At 42.9% G+C, this 23,114-nt stretch overlaps 1 protein-coding gene across 1 annotated transcript in view; it reads right to left on the reverse strand.

The window, feature by feature from the left end:
* The window catches only part of trim37 (tripartite motif containing 37), a 405,219-nt gene that overhangs the window by 70,806 nt on the left and 311,299 nt on the right, over nt 1–23,114 (reverse strand). Inside the window, exon 22 of the mRNA XM_034165414.1 lies at nt 10,443–10,620. Within this exon, the coding sequence (XP_034021305.1) occupies nt 10,443–10,620 (178 nt within the window). The remainder of the gene's footprint in view (nt 1–10,442; nt 10,621–23,114) is intronic.

Here is a 23,114-nt window from a genome sequence, read left to right on the forward strand (position 1 = left end):
GACCAATGGAAGTATGATGACCCAGACACCGATGATGGTGACAATGATGACATCACCTCTGGGGTGTAAGCCTATAGAACATACCATGATGAACCTCTTAGTGAAAATCTCAAAAAGAAGTGCTAAGCTGGGTGATGCCTACTATATGTTTAACAAGTGATAACAGGAGGGAAATGTTAAAGATTTTGTATATATGTTATCACTGTTAAACATTTGTACCTTTGTCTTCTTTCTCATGAGAACGGTGTTGTGCTGTTTTGCACCTAACCCTGGGAATGTACGTGTTATTCAACCTTGTTTTAGCATGCTGGGGTCAATCTGAACTGGGAATGAAGAGCTGGATGTACTTATTATTATTATACAACTTGTTTTTGTAGCCACTAACGACTGGGAGTGAAGCATGACGGGGTCAGGCTGAACTGGGAGTAAAAGAACTGAAGGTTGTTTTGACTGTTGTGATGTGATGCTTAGTGTTCCAGGCAGATGCAGAACAGCTGATAACTGCAACAGACGAACGAGATGTGCTGACCTTCGACGATAAGAGTAAAAGAAAGAAACTGTTTTTCCTTACAGCTGCACTTATTGACGTATGTGTTTAGGTTACGGGAAGAAACTTGTCTTGCGTCATCCTTCCCCCACCCTTAGGACAAGTTTTTTTATGTGATGAGGGCCTCTCTAATAAAAAGAGCGGGAGAGCAGGACAGACTTTAGTGTAGCCTTGGTGTACAGCCTGACTGCACTCCGCGCATGATAAATTTGACTTTCTGTCTCACTGGTGGTTCTTGACTCTGTTTGTCTTATCAAGGTTTTAAGAATGTTTGGAGGAGAAAATACCCAACACAAACACTAAAAGGACGCACTCAGTCTTTAAGCTAGAAACATTAAAAAGACGCACTCAGTCTTTAAGGTAGAAACATTAAAACGAAGCACTCAGTCTTTAAGGTAGAAACATTCAAACGACACACTCGGTTTTTAAGGGAAAACACGAAAACTACACACTCAGTCTTTAAGGGAGAAACATTAAAACGACGCACTCAGACGTTAAGGGAGAAACATTAAAACAACGCACTCAGTCGTTAAGGGAGAAACATTAAAACGATGCACTCAGTCTTTAAGGCAGAAACATTCAAATGACACACTCAGCCTTTAAGGGAAAAACATTAAAACGACACACTCAGTCTTTAAGGTAGAAACATTAAAACGATGCACTCAGTCTTTAAGGTAGAAACACTAAAACGAAGCACTCAGTCTTTAAAGTAGAAACATTAAAACGATGCACTCAGTTTTTAACGGAAAAACACTAAAACGACACAATCTTTAAGGGAGAAACATGAAAACTAAGCACTCAGTCTTTAAGGGACAAACATGAAAACAACGCACTAAGTCTTTAAGGGAAAAACACTAAAATGACGCACTCAGTCTTTAAGGGAAAAACATGAAAACGACGCACTAAATTTTTAAGGGATAAACACTAAAACGACGCACTCAGTCGTTAAGGGAGAAACATTAAAACGATGCACTCAGTCGTTAAGGGAGAAACATTAAAACGACGCACTCAGTTTTTAAGGGAGAAACAGTAAAAGGACGCACTCAGTTTTTAAGCTAGAAACATTAAAAAGACGCACTCAGTCTTTAAGGGGAAAAACATGAAAACGACACTAAATCTTTAAGGTAGAAACATTAAAACTAAGCACTCAGTAGTTAAGGGAGTAACATTAAAACGATGCACTAAGTCTTAAAAGGGAAAAACACAAAAACGACGCACTCAGTCGTTAAGGGAGAAACATTAAAACAACGCACTCAGTCGTTAAGGGAAAAACATTAATACGACGCACTCAGTCTTTAAGGTAGAAACATTAATACGACGCACTCAGTCTTTAAGGGAAAAACATTAAAACGACGCACTAAGTCTTTAAGGTAGAAACATTAAAATGACGCACTCAGTTTTTAAGGGAGAAACACTAAAACGAGGCACTCAGTCTTTAAGGGAAAAACATTAAAACGACGCACTCAGTCTTTAAGGTAGAAACATTAAAAAGATGCACTCAGTCTTTAAGGTAAAAACATTAAAAAAATGCACTCAGTCTTTAAGGTAGAAACATTAAAAAGATGCACTCAGTCTTTAAGGAAAAAACATTAAAACGACACACTCATTCATTAAGGGAGAAACATTAAAACGATGCACTCAGTCTTTAAGGGAAAAACACGAAAACGACACACTAAATCTTTAAGGTAGAAACATTAAAACTAAGCACTCAGTAGTTAAGAGAGTAACATTAAAACGAAGCACTAAGTCTTAAAAGGAAAAAACACAAAAACGACGCACTCAGTCGTTAAGGGAGAAACATTAAAACAACGCACTCAGTCGTTAAGGGAGAAACATTAAAACGATGCACTCAGTCTTTAAGGCAGAAACATTAAAATGACGCACTCAGTCTTTAAGGGAAAAACATTAAAATGACGCACTCAGTCTTTAAGGTAGAAACATTAATACGACGCACTCAGTCTTTAAGGTAGAAACATTAATACGACGCACTCAGTCTTTAAGGGAAAAACATTAAAATGACGCACTAAGTCTTTAAGGTAGAAACATTAAAACGACGCACTCAGTTTTTAAGGGAGAAACACTAAAACGAGGCACACAGTCTTGAAGGTAGAAACATTAAAACGACGCACTCAGTCTTTAAGGTAGAAACATTAAAACGATGCACTCAGTTTTTAACGGAAAAACACTAAAACGACACACTCAATCTTTAAGGTAGAAACATTAAAACTAAGCACTCAATCTTTAAGGGAGAAACATGAAAACAACGCACTAAGTCTTTAAGGGAAAAACACTAAAACAACGCACTCAGTCGTTAAGGGAGAAACATTAAAATGACGCACTCAGTCTTTAAGGCAGAAATATTAATACGACGCACTCAGTCTTTAAGGGAAAAACATTAAAACGACGCACTCAGTCTTTAAGGTAGAAACATTAAAAAGATGCACTCAGTCTTTAAGGTAGAAACATTAAAATGAAGCACTCAGTCTTTAAGGGAAAAACACGAAAATGATACACTAAATCTTTAAGGTAGAAACATTAAAACTAAGCACTCAGTAGTTAAGGGAGTAACATTAAAACAACGCACTAAGTCTTTAAGGGAAAAACACTAAAACGTCGCACTCAGTTGTTAAGGGAGAAACATTAAAATGACGCACTCAGTCATTAAGGGAGAAACATTAAAATGATGCACTCAGTCGTTAAGGGAGAACCATTAAAACGACGCACTAAGTCATTAAGGGAAAAACATTAAAACGACGCACTAAGTCTTTAAGGTAGACACATTAAAACGACGCACTCAGTTTTTAAGGGAGAAACACTAAAACAAGGCACTCAGTCTTGAAGGTAGAAACATTAAAACGATGCACTCAGTTTTTAACGGAAAAACACTAAAACGACACACTCAATCTTTAAGGTAGAAACATTAAAACTAAGCACTCAGTCTTTAAGGGAGAAACATGAAAACAACGCACTAAGTCTTTAAGGGAAAAACACTAAAACGTCGCACTCAGTTGTTAAGGGAGAAACATTAAAATGACGCACTCAGTATTTAAGGGAAAAACACGAAAACGACACACAGTTTTTAAGGGAAAAACACGAAAAGGACACACTCATTCATTAAGGGAGAAACATTAAAACGATGCACTCAGTCTTTAAGGCAGAAACATTAAAATGATGCACTCAGTCTTTAAGGGAAAAACACGAAAACGACACACTCATTCATTAAGGGAGAAACATTAAAACGACGCACTCAGACGTTAAGGGAGAAACATTAAAACAACGCACTCAGTCGTTAAGGGAGAAACATTAAAACGATGCACTCAGTCTTTAAGGGAAAAACATTAAAACGACACACTCAGTCTTTAAAGTAGAAACATTAAAACGATGCACTCAGTCTTTAAGGTAGAAACATTAAAAAGATGCACTCAGTCTTTAAGGTAGAAACATTAAATCGACACACTCAGTCTTTAAGGGAAAAACATTAAAACGACGCACTCAGTCTTTAAGGTAGAAACATTAAAACGAAGCACTCAGTCTTTAAGGGAAAAACATGAACACGATGCACTAAGTCTTTAAGGGAAAAACACTAAAACGAAGCACTCAGTCTTTAAGGTAGAAACACTAAAACGACGCACTCAGTCTTTAAGGAAAAAACATTAAAATGACGCACTAAATCTTTAAGGTAGAAACATTAAAACGAAGCACTCAGGCTTTAAGGTAGAAACATTAAAACGATGCACTCAGTTTGTAACGGAAAAACGCTAAAACGACGCACTCAATCTTTAAGGGAGAAATATGAAAACTAAGCACCCTGTCTTTAAGGGAGAAACATGAAAACAACGCACTAAGTCTTTAAGGGAAAAACACTAAAATGACGCACTCAGTCTTTAAGTGAAAAACATGAAAACGACGCACTAAGTTTTTAAGGGAAAAACACTAAAACGACGCACTCAGTCGTTAAGGGAGAAACATTAAAATGACGCACTCAGACGTTAAGGGAGAAACATTAAAACGACGCACTCAGTTTTTAAGGGAGAAACACTAAAAGGACGCACTCAGTCTTTAAGCTAGAAACATTAAAAAGACGCACTCAGTATTTAAGGGAAAAACATTAAAATGACGCACTCAGTCTTTAAGGGAAAAACATTAAAACGACGCACTAAGTCTTTAAGGTAGAAACATTAAAACGACGCACTCAGTTTTTAAGGGAGAAACACTAAAAGGACACACTCAATCTTTAAGGTAGAAACATTAAAACTAAGCACTCAGTCTTTAAGGGAGAAACATGAAAACAACGCACTAAGTCTTTAAGGGAAAAACACTAAAACGACACACTCAGTCGTTAAGGGAGAAACATTAAAACGACGCACTAAGTCATTAAGGGAAAGACACTAAAATGACGCACTCAGTCTTTAAGCTAGAAACATTAAACAGACGCACTCAGTCTTTAAGGAAAAAACATTAAAATGATGCACTAAATCTTTAAAGTAGAAACATTAAAACGAAGCACTCAGTCTTTAAGGAAGAAACATTCAAACGACACACTCAGTTTTTAAGGGAAAAACACTAAAAGGACACACTCAATCTTTAAGGTAGAAACATTAAAACTAAGCACTCAGTCTTTAAAGGAAAACCACTAAAACGACGCACTCATTCATTAAGGGAGAAACATTAAAACGACGCAGTCAGACGTTAAGGGAGAAACATTAAAACAACGCACTCAGTCGTTAAGGGAAAAACATTAAAACGATGCACTCAGTCTTTAAGGCAGAAACATTAAAAAGATGCACTCAGTCTTTAAGGGAAAAACATTAAAACGACGCACTCAGTCTTTAAGGTAGAAACATTAAAACGAAGCACTCAGTCTTTAAGGGAAAAACATGAACACGATGCAATAAGTCTTTAAGGGAAAAACACTAAAATGACGCACTCAGTCTTTAAGGTAGAAACATTAAAACGACGAACTCAGTCTTTAAGGGAAAAACATTAAAACGACGCACTAAATCTTTAAGGTAGTAATATTAAAACGAAGCACTCAGTCTTTAAGGTAGAAACATTAAAACGACGCACTCAGTCTTTAAGGAAAAAACATTAAAATGACGCACTAAATCTTTAAGGTAGAAACATTAAAACGAAGCACTCAGTCTTTAAGGTAGAAACATGAAAACAACGCACTAAGTCTTTAAGGAAAAAACACTAAAATGACGCACTCACTCGTTAAGGGAGAAACATTAAAACAACGCACTCAGTCTTTAAGGGAGAAACATTAAAACTAAGTACTCAGTCTTTAAGGCAGAAACATTAAAACGACGCACTCAGTCTTTAAGGGAGAAACATTAAAACGAGGCACTTAGTCTTTAAGGGAGAAACATTAAAACGACGCACTCAGTCTTTAAGGGCGAAACATTAAAACTAAGTACTCAGTCTTTAAGGCAGAAACATTAAACGATGCACTCAGTCTTTAAGGAAGAAACGTTAAAACTAAGTACTCAGTCTTTAAGGGAGAAACATTAAAACGACGCACTTAGTCTTTAAGGGAGAAACATTAAAACTAAGTACTCAGTCTTTAAGGCAGAAACATTAAACGATGCACTCAGTCTTTAAGGGAGAAACGTTAAAACTAAGTAGTCTTTAAGGGAGAAACATTAAAACGACGCACTTAGTCTTTAAGGGAGAAACATTAAAACTAAGTACTCAGTCTTTAAGGCAGAAACATTAAACGATGCACTCAGTCTTTAAGGGAGAAACGTTAAAACTAAGTACTCAGTCTTTAAGGGAGAAACATTAAAACGAGGCACTTAGTCTTTAAGGGAGAAACATTAAAACGACGCACTCAGTCTTTAAGGGCGAAACATTAAAACTAAGTACTCAGTCTTTAAGGCAGAAACATTAAAGGATGCACTCAGTCTTTAAGGAAGAAACGTTAAAACTAAGTACTCAGTCTTTAAGGGAGAAACATTAAAACGAGGCACTTAGTCTTTAAGGGAGAAACATTAAAACGACGCACTCAGTCTTTAAGGGAGAAACATTAAAACGAAGCACTCAGTCTTTAAGGTAGAAACATTAAAACGATGCACTCAGTTTGTAACGGAAAAACGCTAAAACGACGCACTCAATCTTTAAGGGAGAAATATGAAAACTAAGCACCCTGTCTTTAAGGGAGAAACATGAAAACGACGCACTAAGTTTTTAAGGGAAAAACACTAAAACGACGCACTCAGTCGTTAAGGGAGAAACATTAAAACGATGCACTCAGACGTTAAGGGAGAAACATTAAAACGACGCACTCAGACGTTAAGGGAGAAACATTAAAACGACACACTCAGTTTTTAAGGGAGAAACACTAAAAGGACGCACTCAGTCTTTAAGCTAGAAACATTAAAAAGACGCACTCAGTATTTAAGGGAAAAACATTAAAATGACGCACTCAGTCTTTAAGGTAGAAACATTAATACAACGCACTCAGTCTTTAAGGGAAAAACATTAAAACGACGCACTAAGTCTTTAAGGTAGAAACATTAAAACGACGCACTCAGTTTTTAAGGGAGAAACACTAAAACGAGGCACTCAGTCTTGAAGGTAGAAACATTAAAACGACACACTCAGTTTTTAACGGAAAAACACTAAAAGGACACACTCAATCTTTAAGGTAGAAACATTAAAACTAAGCACTCAGTCTTTAAGGGAGAAACATGAAAACAACGCACTAAGTCTTTAAGGGAAAAACACTAAACCGACACACTCAGTCGTTAAGGGAGAAACATTAAAATGACGCACTCAGTCGTTAAGGGAGAAACATTAAAACAACGCACTCAGACGTTAAGGGAGAAACATTAAAACGACGCACTCAGTTTTTAAGGGAGAAACATTAAACAGACGCACTCAGTCTTTAAGGAAAAAACATTAAAATGATGCACTAAATCTTTAAGGTAGAAACATTAAAACGAAGCACTCAGTCTTTAAGGAAGAAACATTCAAACGACACACTCAGTTTTTAAGGGAAAAACACTAAAAGGACACACTCAATCTTTAAGGTAGAAACATTAAAACGAAGCACTCAGTCTTTAAGGAAGAAACATTCAAACGACACACTCAGTCTTTAAGGGAAAACCACTAAAACGACGCACTCATTCATTAAGGGAGAAACATTAAAACGACGCACTCAGTCATTAAGGGAAAAACATTAAAACGATGCACTCAGTCTTTAAGGCAGAAACATTAAAAAGATGCACTCAGTCTTTAAGGGACAAACATTAAATCGACACACTCAGTCTTTAAGGGAAAAACATTAAAACGACGCACTCAGTCTTTAAGGTAGAAACATTAAAACGAAGCACTCAGTCTTTAAGGGAAAAACATGAACACGATGCAATAAGTCTTTAAGGGAAAAACACTAAAATGACGCACTCAGTCTTTAAGGTAGAAACATTAAAACGACGAACTCAGTCTTTAAGGGAAAAACATTAAAACGACGCACTAAATCTTTAAGGTAGTAATATTAAAACGAAGCACTCAGTCTTTTAGGTAGAAACATTAAAACGACGCACTCAGTCTTTAAGGAAAAAACATTAAAACGACGCACTAAATCTTTAAGGTAGAAACATTAAAACGAAGCACTCAGTCTTTAAGGTAGAAACATTAAAACGAAGCACTCAGTTTTTAACGGAAAAACACTAAAACGACACACTCAATCTTTAAGGGAGAAACATGAAAACTAAGCACTCAGTCTTTAAGGGAGAAACATGAAAACAACGCACTAAGTCTTTAAGGGAAAAACACTAAAATGACGCACTCACTCGTTAAGGGAGAAACATTAAAACGACGCACTCAGTCTTTAAGGGAGAAACATTAAAACTAAGTACTCAGTCTTTAAGGCAGAAACATTAAAACGACGCACTCAGTCTTTAAGGGAGAAACATTAAAACGACGCACTCAGTCTTTAAGGGAGAAACATTAAAACTAAGTACTCAGTCTTTAAGGCAGAAACATTAAACGACGCACTCAGTCTTTAAGGGAGAAACATTAAAACGAGGCACTTAGTCTTTAAGGGAGAAACATTAAAACTAAGTACTCAGTCTTTAAGGTAGAAACATTAAAACGACACACTCAGTCTTTAAGGGAGAAACGTTAAAACTAAGTACTCAGTCTTTAAGGGAGAAACATTAAAACGACGCACTCAGTCTTTAAGGGAGAAACATTAAAACTAAGTACTCAGTCTTTAAGGCAGAAACATTAAACGATGCACTCAGTCTTTAAGGGAGAAACATTAAAACGAGGCACTCAGTCTTTAAGGGAGAAACATTAAAACTAAGTACTCGGTCTTTAAGTTAGAAACATTAAAACGACGCACTCAGTCTTTAAGGGAGAAACATTAAAACGAGGCACTCAGTCTTTAAGGGAGAAACATTAAAACGAGGCACTCAGTCTTTAAGGTAGAAACATTAAAACGACGCACTCAGTCTTTAAGGTAGAAACATTAAAACTAAGTACTCAGTCTTTAAGGCAGAAACATTAAAACGACGCACTCAGTCTTTAAGGTAGAAACATTAAAACTAAGTACTCAGTCTTTAAGGCAGAAACATTAAACGACGCACTCAGTCTTTTAGGGTTGAAACATTAAACGACGCACTCAGTCTTTAAGGGAGAAACATTAAAACGAGGCAGTCAGTCTTTAAGGGAGAAACATTAAAACTAAGTACTCAGTCTTTAAGGTAGAAACATTAAAACGAGGCACTCAGTCTTTAAGGTAGAAACATTAAAACTAAGTACTCAGTCTTTAAGGCAGAAACATTAAACGACGCACTCAGTCTTTAAGGGAGAAACATTAAAACTAAGTACTCAGTCTTTAAGGTAGAAACATTAAAACGACACACTCAGTCTTTAAGGTAGAAACATTAAAACGAGGCACTCAGTCTTTAAGGTAGAAACATTAAAACTAAGTACTCAGTCTTTAAGGTAGAAACATTAAAACGAGGCACTCAGTCTTTAAGGTAGAAACATTAAAACTAAGTACTCAGTCTTTAAGGCAGAAACATTAAACGACGCACTCAGTCTTTAAGGGAGAAACATTAAAACGAGGCACTCAGTCTTTAAGGTAGAAACATTAAAACGAGGCACTCAGTCTTTAAGGTAGAAACATTAAAACGAGGCACTCAGTCTTTAAGGTAGAAACATTAAAACGACGCACTCAGTCTTTAAGGGAGAAACATTAAAACTAAGTACTCAGTCTTTAAGGGAGAAACATTAAAACTAAGTACTCAGTCTTTAAGGTAGAAACATTAAAACGACACACTCAGTCTTTAAGGTAGAAACATTAAAACGAGGCACTCAGTCTTTAAGGTAGAAACATTAAAACGACGCACTCAGTCTTTAAGGTAGAAACATTAAAACGAGGCACTCAGTCTTTAAGGTAGAAACATTAAAACTAAGTACTCAGTCTTTAAGGGAGAGACATTAAAACGAGGCACTCAGTCTTTAAGGTAGAAACATTAAAACGAGGCACTCAGTCTTTAAGGTAGAAACATTAAAACGACGCACTCAGTCTTTAAGGTAGAAACATTAAAACGACGCACTCAGTCTTTAAGGGAGAAACATTAAAACTAAGTACTCAGTCTTTAAGGGAGAGACATTAAAACTAAGCACTCAGTCTTTAAGGTAGAAACATTAAAACTAAGTACTCAGTCTTTAAGGTAGAAACATTAAAACTAAGTACTCAGTCATTAGCAGAGAAATAATGAAGCACACATTTGTTGCATTCTGCATTAATGGTTTCAAAGGGCTCAAACAAAAAATAAATAAATAATCTTAATTCTTTCATAGAGTGTGCTGTAACTCTGTAATTCAGTGTTGTTTGTTTGAATTTGTGCAGGGACCTCAGTGTTCTGAGTGTGAGGCCCACCCTTTGCTCCTGCTGCTGCCAGTGACGTAGGTCGATCCTCCCAAAGAGAAGAAGTCATCCCTGGACTCTGAGGCCCCAAACATCTGCTGGCCAGTGGAGAGCTGCTGTTTGGAGGCCAAAGCCTGCTGTGAAAAAGTGCTGCCACCAGAGCTGTGTGCACGTTCCAACTTAAACAGTCCTGGAACAGATAGATGGTGGCGCAGACATAATGAAGCCAGTAACCATGAAGGCCGTAAAGCACTGAAGAGTACTAATCATCATCAGGAGCAAGCATTCATGCCGCAAGCCACGTGTAGCTGAATACTGCAACTTATTGCTGAGTTGATCACAATAAAATCGATCAAATAGGGCTTTGCTCGAAAAGACTAGTTATGCTGCGTTTGCACATAGGCAGGACGCGTTACGAATGTCATATTTGTGTTATTCTTGGCACATTCCTAACATTATTAATGTGACGCATCTGAATAGGTTTCTTAATAGGGCGTGTTGGTGCGTTATTCGTGGAACATGTTTTTGGCTGTCAAAAAAATCTTCCACAAATACCACGCACCACCCTCATTTTGCCTCATGTCGTGGAGGTCGCAACTGAGGTGATTTTGAAGAGCAAACTGAATTGTTCAGCAGCTGACAGCAGAATGAATATGGGTGTGTGGAGACAATTTGCATCATTCACAACATGACAGAACTTAATGATGTGCTATTTCACACGATAGCGTGCAACAGTGTACAACGCTATTCTTGACCGTGCGTAATGGTTCCTGATAATTCTCCACCAACACGTGCCATTAATCGTAATGTGTGGTAACAGGTTGCAGCAGTTCCTGAGGACACCTGACGCCTCTGCCCCAAATCATCACATTCATGATCAGCAGCCAACAATGTGTACTTTGTGGCATTTGTGTCTTGTCGTTGTTATGTGTAAATGCAGCATAAACAGACTTATGCATGTGAGCAGGTTTAGTTGTCACTGCACAGTAAACACATACACATACATGATGTTTATGACAAGCATGGATTACGGGAAAAATGAAGTGCAAGTCTGAAAGTCATAACACACACACACATACGGCTCCTGGACCGCAGTGTTGGGTAGCTGTATGTTATCGTGGTGCTCAGGAACCATTGCTGAATGTGTTCTTTGTTCTCCTCAGAATCAACGCTGGACACTGAGCCGACTGTGTGATGACTGCGTGGCGCCTGCGTGATGAATGCCTGACAGCTGCGTGATGACTGCCTGACAGCTGCGTGATGCCTGCGTGATGACTGCGTGACAGCTGCGTGATGACTGCGTGATGCCTGCGTGATGACTGCGTGACAGCTGCATGATGACTGCGTGATGCCTGTGTGATGCCTGTGTGATGACTGCGTGACAGCTGCATGATGACTGCGTGACGCCTGTGTGATGACTGCGTGACGCCTGTGTGATGACTGCGTGACGCCTGTGTGATGACTGCGTGACAGCTGCGTGATGACTGCGTGACAGCTGCGTGATGACTGCGTGACAGCTGTTTGATGACTGCGTGACAGCTGTTTGATGACTGCGTGACAGCTGTGTGATGACTGCGTGACAGCTGTGTGATGACTGTGTGACAACTGTTTGATGACTGCGTGACAGCTGTTTGATGACTGCGTGACAGCTGTTTGATGACTGCGTGACAGCTGTGTGATGACTGCGTGACAACTGTTTGATGACTGCGTGACAACTGTTTGATGACTGCGTGACAACTGTTTGATGACTGCGTGACAACTGTTTGATGACTGCGTGACAACTGTTTGATGACTGCGTGACAGCTGTGTGATGACTGCGTGACAACTGTTTGATGACTGCGTGACAGCTGTTTGATGACTGCGTGACAGCTGTTTGATGACTGCGTGACAGCTGTGTGATGACTGCGTGACAACTGTTTGATGACTGCGTGACAACTGTTTGATGACTGCGTGACAACTGTATGATGACTGCGTGACAGCTGTATGATGACTGCGTGACAGCTGTATGATGACTGCGTGACAACTGTATGATGACTGCGTGACAGCTGTATGATGACTGCGTGACAGCTGTATGATGACTGCGTGACAGCTGTTTGATGACTGCGTGACAGCTGTGTGATGACTGCGTGACAACTGTTTGATGACTGCGTGACAGCTGTTTGATGACTGCGTGACAACTGTATGATGACTGCGTGACAACTGTTTGATGACTGCGTGACAACTGTTTGATGACTGCGTGACAGCTGTTTGATGACTGCGTGACAGCTGTGTGATGACTGCGTGACAACTGTTTGATGACTGCGTGACAGCTGTTTGATGACTGCGTGACAACTGTATGATGACTGCGTGACAGCTGTATGATGACTGCGTGACAGCTGTTTGATGACTGCGTGACAGCTGTTTGATGACTGCGTGACAACTGTTTGATGACTGCGTGACAACTGTATGATGACTGCGTGACAACTGTTTGATGACTGCGTGACAGCTGTGTGATGACTGCGTGACAACTGTTTGATGACTGCGTGACAACTGTTTGATGACTGCGTGACAGCTGTTTGATGACTGCGTGACAGCTGTGTGATGACTGCGTGACAGCTGTTTGATGACTGCGTGACAACTGTTTGATGACTGCGTGACAACTGTTTGATGACTGCGTGACAACTGTTTGATGACTGCGTGACAACTGTGTGATGACTGCGTGACAGCTGTTTGATGACTGCGTGACAACTGTTTGATGACTGCGTGACAACTGTTTGATGACTGCGTGACAACTGTGTGATGACTGCGTGACAACTGTATGATGACTGCGTGACAACTGTTTGATGACTGCGTGACAACTGTGTGATGACTGCGTGACAGCTGTTTGATGACTGCGTGACAACTGTGTGATGACTGCGTGACAGCTGTTTGATGACTGCGTGACAACTGTTTGATGACTGCGTGACAACTGTTTGATGACTGAGTGACAGCTGTTTGATGACTGCGTGACAGCTGTTTGATGACTGCGTGACAGCTGTGTGATGACTGCGTGACAACTGTTTGATGACTGCGTGACAGCTGTTTGATGACTGCGTGACAGCTGTTTGATGACTGCGTGACAACTGTTTGATGACTGCGTGACAGCTGTTTGATGACTGCGTGACAGCTGTTTGATGACTGCGTGACAGCTGTTTGATGACTGCGTGACAGCTGTTTGATGACTGCGTGACAACTGTTTGATGACTGCGTGACAGCTGTTTGATGACTGCGTGACAACTGTTTGATGACTGCGTGACAACTGTTTGATGACTGCGTGACAGCTGTGTGATGACTGCGTGACAGCTGTGTGATGACTACGTGACAGCTGTGTGATGACTGCGTGACAGCTGTGTGATGACTGCGTGACAACTGTTTGATGACTGCGTGACAACTGTTTGATGACTGCGTGACAGCTGTTTGATGACTGCGTGACAACTGTTTGATGACTGCGTGACAGCTGTTTGATGACTGCGTGACAACTGTTTGATGACTGCGTGACAGCTGTTTGATGACTGCGTGACAACTGTTTGATGACTGCGTGACAGCTGTTTGATGACTGCGTGACAGCTGTTTGATGACTGCGTGACAACTGTTTGATGACTGCGTGACAGCTGTTTGATGACTGCGTGACAACTGTTTGATGACTGCGTGACAGCTGTTTGATGACTGCGTGACAACTGTTTGATGACTGCGTGACAGCTGTTTGATGACTGCGTGACAGCTGTTTGATGACTGCGTGACAGCTGTATGATGACTGCGTGACAACTGTTTGATGACTGCGTGACAGCTGTATGATGACTGCGTGACAGCTGTTTGATGACTGCGTGACAACTGTTTGATGACTGCATGACAACTGTTTGATGACTGCGTGACAGCTGTTTGATGACTGCGTGACAGCTGTGTGATGACTGCGTGACAGCTGTGTGATGACTGCGTGACAACTGTTTGATGACTGCGTGACAACTGTTTGATGACTGCGTGACAGCTGTATGATGACTGCGTGACAGCTGTTTGATGACTGCGTGACAGCTGTTTGATGACTGCGTGACAACTGTTTGATGACTGCGTGACAGCTGTTTGATGACTGCGTGACAGCTGTTTGATGACTGCGTGACAGCTGTTTGATGACTGCGTGACAACTGTTTGATGACTGCGTGACAGCTGTTTGATGACTGCGTGACAGCTGTGTGATGACTGCGTGACAGCTGTTTGATGACTGCGTGACAACTGTTTGATGACTGCGTGACAACTGTTTGATGACTGCGTGACAACTGTTTGATGACTGCGTGACAACTGTGTGATGACTGCGTGACAGCTGTTTGATGACTGCGTGACAACTGTGTGATGACTGCGTGACAGCTGTTTGATGACTGCGTGACAGCTGTATGATGACTGCGTGACAGCTGTTTGATGACTGCGTGACAACTGTTTGATGACTGCGTGACAACTGTTTGATGACTGCGTCACAGCTGTTTGATGACTGCGTGACAGCTGTTTGATGACTGCGTGACAACTGTGTGATGACTGCGTGACAGCTGTTTGATGACTGCGTGACAGCTGTATGATGACTGCGTGACAGCTGTTTGATGACTGCGTGACAACTGTTTGATGACTGCGTGACAACTGTTTGATGACTGCGTCACAGCTGTTTGATGACTGCGTGACAACTGTTTGATGACTGCGTGACAACTGTTTGATGACTGAGTGACAGCTGTTTGATGACTGCGTGACAGCTGTGCGATGACTGCGTGACAGCTGTGTGATGACTGCGTGACAACTGTTTGATGACTGCGTGACAGCTGTTTGATGACTGCGTGACAACTGTTTGATGACTGCGTGACAACTGTTTGATGACTGCGTGACAGCTGTGTGATGACTGCGTGACAGCTGTGTGATGACTACGTGACAGCTGTGTGATGACTGCGTGACAACTGTATGATGACTGCGTGACAGCTGTATGATGACTGCGTGACAACTGTTTGATGACTGCGTGACAGCTGTTTGATGACTGCGTGACAACTGTTTGATGACTGCGTGACAACTGTTTGATGACTGCGTGACAGCTGTTTGATGACTGCGTGACAGCTGTTTGATGACTGCGTGACAGCTGTATGATGACTGCGTGACAGCTATTTGATGACTGCGTGACAGCTGTATGATGACTGCGTGACAGCTGTTTGATGACTGCGTGACAGCTATTTGATGACTGCGTGACAGCTGTATGATGACTGCGTGACAACAGTTTGATGACTGCGTGACCGCTGTATGATGACTGCGTGACAACTGTATGATGACTGCGTGACAGCTGTTTAATGACTGCATGACAGCTGTGGAATGAGTGTGATGACTGTGTGATGACTACATGATGACTGCGTGATGACTTTACAAGGACAGTGATGACTGTGTGATGACTGTATGATGACTGCATGACAGCTGAGTGATGACTGTGTGACGACTGAGTGATGACTGTATGAAAACTGCGTGACGACTGTGTGATGACTACATGATGAATGTGTGACGGTTGTGTGATGACTGCGTGACGCCTGTGTGATGACTACGTGACAGCTGTGTGATGACTGCGTGATGCCTGTGTGATGACTGCGTGACAGCTGTGTGACGACTGCGTGACGCCTGTGTGATGACTGCGTGACAGCTGTGTGATGACTGCGTGATGCCTGTGTGATGACTGCGTGACAGCTGTGTGATGACTACGTGACAGCTGTGTGATGACTGCGTGACAACTGTTTGATGACTGCGTGACAACTGTATGATGACTGCGTGACAACTGTATGATGACTGCGTGACAACTGTTTGATGACTGCGTGACAACTGTTTGATGACTGCGTGACAACTGTTTGATGACTGCGTGACAACTGTTTGATGACTGCGTGACAACTGTTTGATGACTGCGTGACAACTGTTTGATGACTGCGTGACAACTGTTTGATGACTGCGTGACAACTGTATGATGACTGCGTGACAACTGTATGATGACTGCGTGACAACTGTTTGATGACTGCGTGACAACTGTTTGATGACTGCGTGACAGCTGTTTGATGACTGCGTGACAGCTGTTTGATGACTGCGTGACAACTGTTTGATGACTGCGTGACAACTGTTTGATGACTGCGTGACAACTGTATGATGACTGCGTGACAACTGTATGATGACTGCGTGACAACTGTATGATGACTGCGTGACAACTGTATGATGACTGCGTGACAACTGTTTGATGACTGCGTGACAACTGTTTGATGACTGCGTGACAGCTGTTTGATGACTGCGTGACAACTGTTTGATGACTACGTGACAGCTGTGTGATGACTGCGTGACAGCTTTGTGATGACTGCGTGACAACTGTTTGATGACTGCGTGACAGCTGTTTGATGACTGCGTGACAACTGTTTGATGACTGCGTGACAACTGTTTGATGACTGCGTGACAGCTGTGTGATGACTGCGTGACAGCTGTGTGATGACTACGTGACAGCTGTGTGATGACTGCGTGACAGCTTTGTGATGACTGCGTGACAACTGTTTGATGACTGCGTGACAGCTGTTTGATGACTGCGTGACAACTGTTTGATGACTGCGTGACAACTGTTTGATGACTGCGTGACAACTGTATGATGACTGCGTGACAGCTGTATGATGACTGCGTGACAGCTGTATGATGACTGCGTGACAGCTGTATGATGACTGCGTGACAACTGTTTGATGACTGCGTGACAGCTGTATGATGACTGCGTGACAACTGTATGATGACCGCGTGACAACTGTATGATGACTGCGTGACAGCTGTATGATGACTGCGTGACAGCTGTATGATGACTGCGTGACAGCTGTATGATGACTGCGTGACAACTGTATGATGACTGCGTGACAACTGTATGATGACTGCGTGACAGCTGTATGATGACTGCGTGACAACTGTATGATGACTGCGTGACAGCTGTATGATGACTGCGTGACAGCTGTATGATGACTGCGTGACAGCTGTATGATGACTGCGTGACAGCTGTATGATGACTGCGTGACAGCTGTTTGATGACTGCGTGACAGCTGTATGATGACTGCGTGACAGCTGAGTGATGACTGCGTGACAACTGTTTGATGACTGCGTGACAGCTGTATGATGACTGCGTGACAGCTGTATGATGACTGCGTGACAACAGTTTGATGACTGCGTGACAGCTGTATGATGACTGCGTGACAACAGTTTGATGACTGCGTGACAGCTGTTTGATGACTGCGTGACAGCTGTTTGATGACTGCGTGACAGCTGTTTGATGACTGCGTGACAACAGTTTGATGACTGCGTGACAACTGTTTGATGACTGCGTGACAGCTGTTTGATGACTGCGTGACAACAGTTTGATGACTGCGTGACAGCTGTTTGATGACTGCGTGACAGCTGTTTGATGACTGCGTGACAACAGTTTGATGACTGCGTGACAGCTGTTTGATGACTGCGTGACAGCTGTTTGATGACTGCGTGACAACAGTTTGATGACTGCGTGACAGCTGTTTGATGACTGCGTGACAGCTGTTTGATGACTGCGTGACAGCTGTATGATGACTGCGTGACAACAGTTTGATGACTGCGTGACAACTGTATGATGACTGCGTGACAGCTGTTTGATGACTGCGTGACAGCTGTATGATGACTGCGTGACAACAGTTTGATGACTGCGTGACAACTGTTTGATGACTGCGTGACAGCTGTTTGATGACTGCGTGACAGCTGTTTGATGACTGCGTGACAGCTGTATGATGACTGCGTGACAACAGTTTGATGACTGCGTGACAACTGTTTGATGACTGCGTGACAGCTGTTTGATGACTGCGTGACAGCTGTATGATGACTGCGTGACAGCTGAGTGATGACTGCGTGACAACTGTTTGATGACTGCGTGACAACTGTTTGATGACTGCGTGACAACTGTGTGATGACTGCGTGACAGCTGTATGATGACTGCGTGACAACAGTTTGATGACTGCGTGACAACAGTTTGATGACTGCGTGACAACTGTTTGATGACTGCGTGACAGCTGTTTGATGACTGCGTGACAGCTGTATGATGACTGCGTGACAACAGTTTGATGACTGCGTGACAGCTGTATGATGACTGCGTGACAGCTGTTTGATGACTGCGTGACAGCTGTATGATGACTGCGTGACAACAGTTTGATGACTGCGTGACAGCTGTATGATGACTGCGTGACAACAGTTTGATGACTGCGTGACAGCTGTATGATGACTGCGTGACAACTGTTTGATGACTGCGTGACAACTGTTTGATGACTGCGTGACAACTGTTTGATGACTGCGTGACAACAGTTTGATGACTGCGTGACAGCTGTATGATGACTGCGTGACAACAGTTTGATGACTGCGTGACAGCTGTATGATGACTGCGTGACAACAGTTTGATGACTGCGTGACAGCTGTATGATGACTGCGTGACAGCTGTATGATGACTGCGTGACAACAGTTTGATGACTGCGTGACAGCTGTATGATGACTGCGTGACAGCTGTATGATGACTGCGTGACAACAGTTTGATGACTGCGTGACAGCTGTTTGATGACTGCGTGACAGCTGTATGATGACTGCGTGACAGCTGAGTGATGACTGCGTGACAACTGTTTGATGACTGCGTGACAACTGTGTGATGACTGCGTGACAACTGTTTGATGACTGCGTGACAACTGTATGATGACTGCGTGACAGCTGTATGATGACTGCGTGACAACTGTTTGATGACTGCGTGACAGCTGTATGATGACTGCGTGACAGCTGTATGACTGCGTGACAGCTGTATGATGACTGCGTGACAGCTGTATGATGACTGCGTGACAACTGTTTGATGACTGCGTGACAGCTGTATGATGACTGCGTGACAACTGTATGATGACTGCGTGACAACTGTATGATGACTGCGTGACAGCTGTATGATGACTGCGTGACAACTGTATGATGACTGCGTGACAGCTGTATGATGACTGCGTGACAACTGTATGATGACTGCGTGACAACTGTATGATGACTGCGTGACAACTGTTTGATGACTGCGTGACAGCTGTATGATGACTGCGTGACAACTGTATGATGACTGCGTGACAGCTGTATGATGACTGCGTGACAACTGTTTGATGACTGCGTGACAGCTGTATGATGACTGCGTGACAGCTGTATGATGACTGCGTGACAACTGTTTGATGACTGCGTGACAGCTGTATGATGACTGCGTGACAACTGTTTGATGACTGCGTGACAGCTGTATGATGACTGCGTGACAACTGTATGATGACTGCGTGACAGCTGTATGATGACTGCGTGACAGCTGTATGATGACTGCGTGACAGCTGTATGATGACTGCGTGACAGCTGTTTGATGACTGCGTGACAGCTGTATGATGACTGCGTGACAGCTGTATGATGACTGCGTGACAAGTTTGATGACTGCGTGACAGCTGTATGATGACTGCGTGACAACAGTTTGATGACTGCGTGACAGCTGTATGATGACTGCGTGACAGCTGTTTGATGACTGCGTGACAGCTGTTTGATGACTGCGTGACAGCTGTATGATGACTGCGTGACAGCTGTATGATGACTGCGTGACAGCTGTATGATGACTGCGTGACAGCTGTTTGATGACTGCGTGACAGCTGTTTGATGACTGCGTGACAGCTGTTTGATGACTGCGTGACAACTGTTTGATGACTGCGTGACAGCTGTTTGATGACTGCGTGACAACTGTTTGATGACTGCGTGACAGCTGTTTGATGACTGCGTGACAGCTGTTTGATGACTGCGTGACAGCTGTTTGATGACTGCGTGACAGCTGTTTGATGACTGCGTGACAACTGTTTGATGACTGCGTGACAGCTGTTTGATGACTGCGTGACAGCTGTTTGATGACTGCGTGACAGCTGTTTGATGACTGCGTGACAACTGTTTGATGACTGCGTGACAGCTGTTTGATGACTGCGTGACAACTGTTTGATGACTGCGTGACAGCTGTTTGATGACTGCGTGACAACTGTTTGATGACTGCGTGACAGCTGTTTGATGACTGCGTGACAACTGTTTGATGACTGCGTGACAGCTGTTTGATGACTGCGTGACAACTGTTTGATGACTGCGTGACAGCTGTTTGATGACTGCGTGACAACTGTTTGATGACTGCGTGACAGCTGTGTGATGACTGCGTGACAGCTGTTTGATGACTGCGTGACAACTGTTTGATGACTGCGTGACAACTGTTTGATGACTGCGTGACAACTGTTTGATGACTGCGTGACAACTGTTTGATGACTGCGTGACAGCTGTATGATGACTGCGTGACAACTGTTTGATGACTGCGTGACAGCTGTTTGATGACTGCGTGACAACTGTTTGATGACTGCGTGACAGCTGTTTGATGACTGCGTGACAGCTGTTTGATGACTGCGTGACAGCTGTATGATGACTGCGTGACAGCTGTTTGATGACTGCGTGACAGCTGTTTGATGACTGCGTGACAGCTGTATGATGACTGCGTGACAACTGTATGATGACTGCGTGACAACTGTATGATGACTGCGTGACAACTGTATGATGACTGCGTGACAGCTGTTTGATGACTGCGTGACAGCTGTTTGATGACTGCGTGACAGCTGTTTGATGACTGCGTGACAACTGTATGATGACTGCGTGACAGCTGTTTGATGACTGCGTGACAGCTGTTTGATGACTGCGTGACAGCTGTTTGATGACTGCGTGACAGCTGTTTGATGACTGCGTGACAGCTGTTTGATGACTGCGTGACAGCTGTTTGATGACTGCGTGACAGCTGTTTGATGACTGCGTGACAGCTGTTTGATGACTGCGTGACAGCTGTATGATGACTGCGTGACAACTGTATGATGACTGCGTGACAACTGTATGATGACTGCGTGACAACTGTATGATGACTGCGTGACAGCTGTTTGATGACTGCGTGACAGCTGTTTGATGACTGCGTGACAGCTGTTTGATGACTGCGTGACAACTGTATGATGACTGCGTGACAGCTGTTTGATGACTGCGTGACAGCTGTTTGATGACTGCGTGACAGCTGTTTGATGACTGCGTGACAGCTGTTTGATGACTGCGTGACAGCTGTTTGATGACTGCGTGACAGCTGTTTGATGACTGCGTGACAACTGTATGATGACTGCGTGACAGCTGTTTGATGACTGCGTGACAACTGTATGATGACTGCGTGACAGCTGTATGATGACTGCGTGACAGCTGTTTGATGACTGCGTGACAGCTGTTTGATGACTGCGTGACAGCTGTTTGATGACTGCGTGACAGCTGTATGATGACTCCGTGACAGCTGTATGATGACTGCGTGACAGCTGTTTGATGACTGCGTGACAGCTGTATGATGACTCCGTGACAGCTGTATGATGACTGCGTGACAGCTGTATGATGACTGCGTGACAGCTGTTTGATGACTGCGTGACAGCTGTTTGATGACTGCGTGACAGCTGTATGATGACTCCGTGACAGCTGTATGATGACTGCGTGACAGCTGTATGATGACTCCGTGACAGCTGTATGATGACTGCGTGACAGCTGTATGATGACTGCGTGACAGCTGTATGATGACTCCGTGACAGCTGTATGATGACTGCGTGACAGCTGTATGATGACTCCGTGACAGCTGTATGATGACTCCGTGACAGCTGTATGATGACTGCGTGACAGCTGTATGATGACTCCGTGACAGCTGTATGATGACTGCGTGACAGCTGTATGATGACTCCGTGACAGCTGTATGATGACTGCGTGACAGCTGTATGATGACTCCGTGACAGCTGTATGATGACTGCGTGACAGCTGTTTGATGACTGCGTGACAACAGTTTGATGACTGCGTGACAACAGTTTGATGACTGCGTGACAGCTGTTTGATGACTGCGTGACAACAGTTTGATGACTGCGTGACAGCTGTTTGAATGTGTGACGGTTGTGTGATGACTGTGTGATGGCTGTGTGAAGACGACACGATGACTGTGTGACGACTGTGTGATGACAACATGATGAATGTGTGACGGTTGTGTGATGACGACACGATGACTGTGTGACGACTGTGTGATGACTGCATGATGACTGAGTGATGACTGTATGATGACTACATGATGAATGTGTGACGGCTGTGTGATGACTGTGTGATGACTGTGTGACGGCTGTGTGATGACTACATGATGAATGTGTGACGGCTGTGTGATGACTGTGTGACGACTGTGTGATGACTACATGATGAATGTGTGATGACTGAGTGATGACTGTATGATGACTACATGATGAATGTGTGACGCTGTGTGATGACTGTGTGATGACTACATGATGAATGTGTAACGGCTGTGTGATGACTGTATGATGACTACATGATGAATGTGTGACGACTGAGTGATGACTGTATGATGACTACATGATGAATGTGCAACGGCTGTGTGATGACTGTGTGACGGCTGTGTGACGACTGTGTGATGACTGTGTGATGACTGTGTGACGCTGTGTGATGACTGTGTGATGACTACATGATGAATGTGTGACGACTGAGTGATGACTGTATGATGACTACATGATGAATGTGTAACGGCTGTGTGATGACTGTGTGACGGCTGTG

The sequence above is a fragment of the Thalassophryne amazonica genome, unplaced genomic scaffold (assembly GCF_902500255.1).
Source record: "Thalassophryne amazonica unplaced genomic scaffold, fThaAma1.1, whole genome shotgun sequence".
Classification (NCBI taxonomy): Eukaryota; Metazoa; Chordata; class Actinopteri; order Batrachoidiformes; family Batrachoididae; genus Thalassophryne; species Thalassophryne amazonica.